The following is a 7032-nucleotide window of genomic DNA, read 5'->3' on the forward strand; positions in this document are numbered from 1 at the left end:
GTAGCCTGTGATGAGGGGTCATAAGTTAACTGTTTAGGAGTCACAAGACAAGAAGGTTGGAAAGCTCTGCCTTAAATGACTGTAAAATCTAAATGTATAATATATAGAAATAAACCATAACTAAGAATTAAAGAATGTTTATTAAAAAGATCATTACAAAAGACTCAAGACTAGGACTTTGAACAAAAAATGTATTTATAGAGACATACTAGAAGACAGCAGCATAAGTCTTTAACAGCATCTTACACGTCTTATAACAGAAACTATTTTGAAACAATTTTTTACACATTTTGATGTTCTGTTTAAAAAGCTCAAGCCAATCAGTTGGGCCAGTGTGTGTTTGTCACACTGACTTGAGATCCTGAGTTAACACATTAAACATAAATCACCCCACATTTCACACTCACATGTGAAAGACAGGGGAGAGCAACTGTAACTTTTTATTGTGCACATTTGATTAGTTAAACAAGAGAAAAAGTCACATCTCTGCTCGTTTCCACTGATTTCAATTCAAGTTAACAACTTAAGATTTTTTTTAAAAATCATGACATTTCAGCTCTGACTCCAATCAGTCATTGTCTGAGAAGTAAAAGTCCTCTTCCTCTCCACTTTCAGGCTCTTGGTCTGGGAACATCTCCCAGACAACAAAGGTATCGTTTTCTAGTGAGAAAAAATGAAAGAAATGGTTTGAGATGGAAGCAACATGTTACAAAGAAGGTGTTGCTGTAACAGGCTTTAATTACAACTTTTGAAATCTGTCCAACAAAAGACATTCATGTCAGAATTCCGTCTACATAGAGCGACATACCTGACACTTTACAATGTAATAATCATTCAGTAAATAAAAACACCCTCAAGGAACATCAATAAAACAGTTTCAACAAAAACCAGGCATTGTGGCATTTACTTTAACAGTGTTATTTTGAGATGTAGTGTGTAGGTGTAAATTCAGGATCAGCGCAATTCTTAGGAAACCTACCTGTGTTTCCACATCTTCTCATTTTTCGTTTCATCGTTGGCGTGGGTGTGAAGCTCTGTGAGAAACAAAAAAGCCAATTGTAATCTGTACACATTAAGTTTTGGTTTGTTTGTTTTTTTAAACCACAAGAATTTTGATTTGAATTTAGATATGCAACTGGTACCTTTGAAGACAAAGCTTGTTTGTTGACATTGAACTGATTTTTTTTCATCCTCTTCTGGAGTTGATAGACATACTTGTCACCATTGTTCCTTGAAATCAAGAACAAGATGAGTCAGTTTTGCCACCTAACAAGCTCCTTCCAAAACATACAAAGAAAGCTGACATTTGGATGGAAACTGAATACAACTCTTCCTGTTAGTATCTGAAAATTGGTTAAGCTAGAATACAAAAGTCACCTGCTTGGAGAACCCATCATGCCAGGAGTGATATGTAGACACTGAGGAGTCTTCGCTTCGAGGAGACGTGTCGACATGGGGGTCACGGGCTCCAGGTCTGACAATGCGATGTCATGGTCTTCACTCAGACACATGGAGGGGATCTATCCATCAAGACGGACACATCACTCATCTTTTATAGTGCCAAAATCACAAAACAGGGACTCCTCGCAAAGAAATACTAAAACTTAGATAGAGACAAACCTCAAACCGTTTATTCTGCATGTATGCCGAGCTGAAAACGTCCTCTACATCGTCTCTGGGCATGGCCTCCAAGAACTGACGCACCTGCTGCTTTCTCTTAAAGGTTCCCACGCCGGCAGATATCAAGGGACAATCTGGAGCTAGACATATGTAGATTCACATCTTGTCAAAATCTCAGCAGCTAACTGTGCCCATTTTTTTTCCATAAACATTTTGATAATTTCAGTCTTTTATCATTTTAGTTGTAGGGTCAGAGAACAAGTTAACACCTTACTAGATGCAATTATTCTGTAGGTCTCATTAAAAAGGTACAATATAATACAACACAATATTATATCCCCCACAAGAATAATCGCTTTGAAAACATTGTTTAATCAGAATGATGATGATGTGACTCTAAGGTACATTTTAAGACTAGCTCATAATGATGTTGTATTGAATTGTACTAAATTGTAAGGTGTTCCTGCATTCTTGTGTGCACCATCTTTATATTTACATGCATGACTTTTCATTACCTGACTTTTTTGGTGCTTCCACATTCTCCTTTCTGGTTTTCTTTGCTGTCTTGGCAGGAGTCTGGGAGTTTCCCTGCGATGTGTGCTGGTTGTGGCACTCCTCTGCAGAACGTGTTCCCACCATCCTTGCCACCTTTGCCCAGTAACCTGCCATATGCTTGGGATAGCAGGACACGGCCCTGGAGAACACAAACATAGAAAGACGCACACATAGATATTTACTGCACTGAGCCATGAGGTTACGATACAGAAATATATTACTCTATTCCTCCTAAAAGCAACTTTCTCACCCTGCGGGAATATGACACTTACTGTTGTAGTTTTATAAGTTCTGCTTCTGTCCACTCGTCTTCATCTTGCTCTTGTGGAATCACTTTGTGTCCCTTGTGTTTCTTGCTAGATTGTGTCGACTTAGGCAAAGGCTTTATGGGTGGTGATGTTTTGTTCTGTTTCTGTTTTGTTACCCTGGTTGTCTTCCTCAGTTCCTTCTCACTCTCCTCTGAGGACTGACTCCGTAAAGACATACGGTTTGGCTGTGACTTGTTAACAGCCTTCCCGCCCCTCTTCCTCTGCGCCCCTTTGTCCCGCTTCTTTCTCTTGTCAGTAAAGTCATCATTTGATGACGACGTCTCAAGACGCTGTGATACTTTATTATGAGACGCGGGAGATTCTGAGGGCGGATTCTTCCTCGAGCCTCTCACTGAAGGCCTGTTGGTGTCGTGCGTCTCTTTTTTGGACTTCCATGTTGAAGGCTTTTTTCGGCTGGACCTTCTTATATTGCCAGACCATTCCTCAGGGCTGCTAATGTAATGGCTCAGTGTCTCCACAGGAGGTTCAGCTGCACTGGAGGGCTTCTCTTCAGGGTTAACCTTGGCTCTGTGACGTTTGCGGAGTGGAGGTTTGACTCTTCTCAGTGGTACAGGCATCTCACCGTCACTGGTTGACTCATATTGTTTACTGCCTAGAAACAAACAGAGTTTGTCAGCATGCAAATCACAGCTAATCCCATAATATCAAAGCCATAGCACCTTTATGCTGCTTATATTTACCTTCACTGCAGAGCACTCGGGCAGGTTTCTGTGAACTTGCACACACCGTTGTATTGACTTCCTGCAAGATATAAAATAACTCATAATGACATTCATTATAATCAGGTCTATCAACTGCAAAACTGCAGCCCTCAAAGACAAAAACATCTTCAGGATCTTTATTAATGCGGCTCAATGTCTCTCTCCTCTGCTCTGTGTGCCTGTCTGCACGAGGGTGGTGCTGAGCCACACACCTGCACACGCACACAAAGAACAGACAGCAGTCTGCTGCAGAGCATAGAGTCCACAGCGGACAGAATGGAACGGACTTTACTTGAGTCGACCATGGCTGCTCGCTGCCCTAAGTGCAACAAAATCCGGCAGTGAGGGAGACAGTACGAGCAATTTATCAAACAACTGTTGAGCAAGCAGAACATCAGTGCTGTGTCTGCCATTTTCATAGCTTCCTTTTGGATGCGTGCTTATGATCTGGCACCTGGTCACTACGTTCTTATACACTCACACCCTGTGCACTGTTACTGGCTGGGGGCTACACACCCACTGCCCAAATGTTGCAACCCAGAAACATCCCGAACACAGCAAAATAATAATAATAATAATAATAATAATAATAATAATAATAATAATAATAAAAACAGAAAATACAGGTAGAGGGCTGGGTCTGTGTATATAAATACACTGCCGCACACTTCTAGTGGGTCAGAATAAGTGATGATTGAGAGGGATTACTTTGGCATGAGTCTATACATTGTTTTTTTAGGAAAATCCTGCATAGTACACCTTTAAGTAACCCATATGAGCTAAACGTTGGGTGCTTACAGGTTGGCAGATGGAGGTATCGTAACCTTCGTAGATGGTAACATTCATGTGCGCATCCAGAATGACTCTTCCTCCTTTCCAATACTCCAGAGGTGGCTTGATCACCCGACCACTCCGAGACACTTTTGTAGAAGAGGAGGAGGGGGCAGGAGGACAGGAATCAGCTGCAGAAGAGAGAATGAACATGCAAGTAAACAAAGCTGCTGTCCTTGAATACTCCTGTGCAGTGCATTTATTGCTGCTTTAATCTACTTCTGGAGCTTTTTTCTTGCACTTACGTGTCTTGAAAGGTTTTTGCTTGTGCTTTTTCACACTACAGTTGCGTGCAGAACTCTTAGATGTTGTCTTAGCCACAATGCTTCTCCCTTCACGGTTCCTTTCTGTTTCCCTGTTGGAGTTGCTACATCAAAACAAAATCCAGCTCTTCAGAAATCATCGTTTGAATGACCTACCTATTTGCAGATATGGTTATCATGCAACAGTCTTTTCATTTTATGCATTATATTCAGCATTCTCAGCAAAAGCAGTCATGTGTCTTACTTTCTTGACTCTGACCGAAACTTCTCATAAAGCTCCTTCCAGTTCGGAGGGAAACCTTTAGCGAACTCCTTCAAAAACCACTTGGGAAACTCTGCAAGAAAAGGTGATAGAGTTAAATACCAAGAAAGCATATTAGTCCATGTAATCATTACAGTTATATTGGCCTATGTTACATATATCATAAATGGAAATTATAGACCCTTAAAGATTCTGAATAAGTGCCAAACCAGCTTACCAGAGTCCGCAACCCACTGCATCTTGCCAACCAAGATGTAAACCCTGCCGGAGACAGTCTTCAGTACAGTGTTAGAAACTCTCTCCACAATGATGTTGCTGTTCCATGGTACGTTGCTCTCCCTGAGTAGAAGAAGAAATAAAAAAAAAAATCCTAGTTTTCACATCACACCAAACAAAGAAAAATCTGGAATCCAAACATGTCTGTATTATAGAAGCAATTAGAAAATTAACTATAATGAGCTTTGATTACATTGTGTTCTTTACAGAAACTTTTGAAACATTCACAATGGGCTGAATATTAAAATCATATCATGTCTTACTTGCAGAGTCCATCAATAAACAGGCCCCTTCGATTACTCCTCAAGAACCACTTTGTAAGATGAATCACACTCTCCTGCCAGAGACAAAAACACAAGCCCAGTAAGGAACGACAGACAAAATCCTCCAAGAGAAAACAATAATTAAATGTTTATTAAAGATGTATTCTTCATTAAACAAACTTCTACTCACGGTGGGGAATGTTGTCTGCTGGGACCATTTGTTGTGCTTAAACATAGCCTTGTTTTTCTTCGGGATGGAGATCCGTGGCGAATTGAGTACAAGTGAATCTTCGAACAAAACAGGTTGTGAAGGCACAGCAGGGGGTGGGATTTCAGATGGTTCTGTTTCTGACCGGCTGTCAGCTGACTCTAATCTGGACCGGTTGACTGGACTCACACTTTCTGAAACACCTCTGGAGGCAGCATCCTCCGTCTCACTTGTAATGTCAGCTGTGGAGAGCGGCGTGTCTCCGGACTGATGATAATTACCTGTGGGAAAAATGTAAGGTATAACCAGAACCAAAAATATAAACAATAAAATACACTTGGGAGCCTTGACTTAAAAAACAAGACAGAGAATTTGATTTTGTGGGCAACAAAGACTGTACATACACAGCTTAAACTAAACTTTATGGCCCATGTACATGTTTTGTCTTTGCTGGGTCGGACTCCACTTCATAATACACTCACCCCCATCCACGAGTTCCCTTGTGCTGCTGCTGACTTTATGAACTTCCTGCTGCTCTTGCTCGTTCTCCCTCTCCTTCATCCAAGCAAACATCTTGGCAGGAGACATCGGAGGAATTCTATCCAAAGCGTCTCTGCACCCTATTCAAAACAGCAAAGCCATAAACATCAAGCCAATTTGTTCCCAGTACAGATGAAACAAGAAAGAGTTTCACTGAGTTCAAAGCTGCAATAATCTCTCACATGTTTGTGCGATGGATCTCGGTTGTGCAAACGTGGGTTCATGGGTGATTTGGTTCATCTCTGATTGCTCAGCAAGTAATGAACATCCTCTGACAGTACCCAAATCCTCCGCGCAGATGTTGTTGTGAGTGCCATCCTCACTGAGAGCAGTGGAGCTTTTCCTTGCCCTCTGCTGACTTATGACTTCATTGCAGACCTCCTTTGTGCTGCTGCTAACTTTGTTCATCTCTTGTTGCCCCCATTTTCTCTTCCTTAAACTCTTCCTCATGGGGGAAAACATCTTGCCTGGAGACATCACTTTCTCCAGAGGAGCACATTCCTCCTCAGACATCCAGTTTCCACAGCCTTTTTCTACTGGCAGTTTCTTCACTGGAGTCCTGCTGGTCCCAGTGAAACCATTGACCAGAGGATGAAACACATCTGTTGACTCCAGGAAAGCTCTCTTTGTTGGTGAATGTTGATTTCTTGACTGCAGAGCATGTCCCATGTCAGTCACAGGTGGCAATTCCACAACAGGCTTGAAATATGAATAACCGATGCTTTTCTGAGGACTGGTTATGGGCGAGAGTGTCAAGGCCTCCGCTTCATTGCGATAAGTACCAAACCTCTGATTCTCCTTGAGCTCATCGGGCATCCAGGTGCTCTCTGTTCTCCTCCTGGGCGAATTAAAGTCTGCTCCATGTTTCTCTCTAACGTTAAACAGCGGATCCCTGCCTGTACAGATGCCCTCCTTCGCTTCTCGCTGCACTTTAGATTTCAGTTTGGCGAACACCTTGGCCGGAGATTCATACCGAGTGTTTACGTGTTGCGATAAATTAAGAAACGACGCCATAGTTATCGGGGAAAAGAAAAAAAGAAAGATTAATATGTTATCGGAGACGCATGCTAGCAGCTAGCTCGCTAGCTAGCCCGCAAATTTCAAATGTCTCATTACTGCCGCCTTTGGCTGGAATTATGTGACGTACTTCGAAAACAAACGCGTCACTTCCGGTGGAGTAGTGC

At 41.9% G+C, this 7032-nt stretch overlaps 1 protein-coding gene across 1 annotated transcript; it reads right to left on the reverse strand.

The window, feature by feature from the left end:
- Positions 1 to 121: 121 nt before the first annotated feature.
- mis18bp1 (MIS18 binding protein 1) lies at positions 122 to 6996 on the reverse strand. Its single transcript, XM_042389082.1, has 16 exons — positions 6031 to 6996; positions 5791 to 5928; positions 5291 to 5589; positions 5101 to 5174; positions 4779 to 4900; positions 4544 to 4634; positions 4282 to 4403; positions 4004 to 4167; positions 3185 to 3245; positions 2448 to 3096; positions 2136 to 2314; positions 1621 to 1760; positions 1378 to 1520; positions 1143 to 1230; positions 980 to 1034; positions 122 to 660 (listed from the first exon to the last, which is right to left on the reverse strand). The coding sequence occupies exons 1-16, from the start codon at positions 6860 to 6862 to the stop codon at positions 569 to 571; spliced, it is 3249 nt and encodes a 1082-aa protein (XP_042245016.1). The 5' UTR covers positions 6863 to 6996; the 3' UTR covers positions 122 to 568.
- Positions 6997 to 7032: the final 36 nt, after the last annotated feature.

This window comes from Thunnus maccoyii, chromosome 16 (assembly GCF_910596095.1).
Source record: "Thunnus maccoyii chromosome 16, fThuMac1.1, whole genome shotgun sequence".
NCBI lineage: Eukaryota > Metazoa > Chordata > Actinopteri > Scombriformes > Scombridae > Thunnus > Thunnus maccoyii.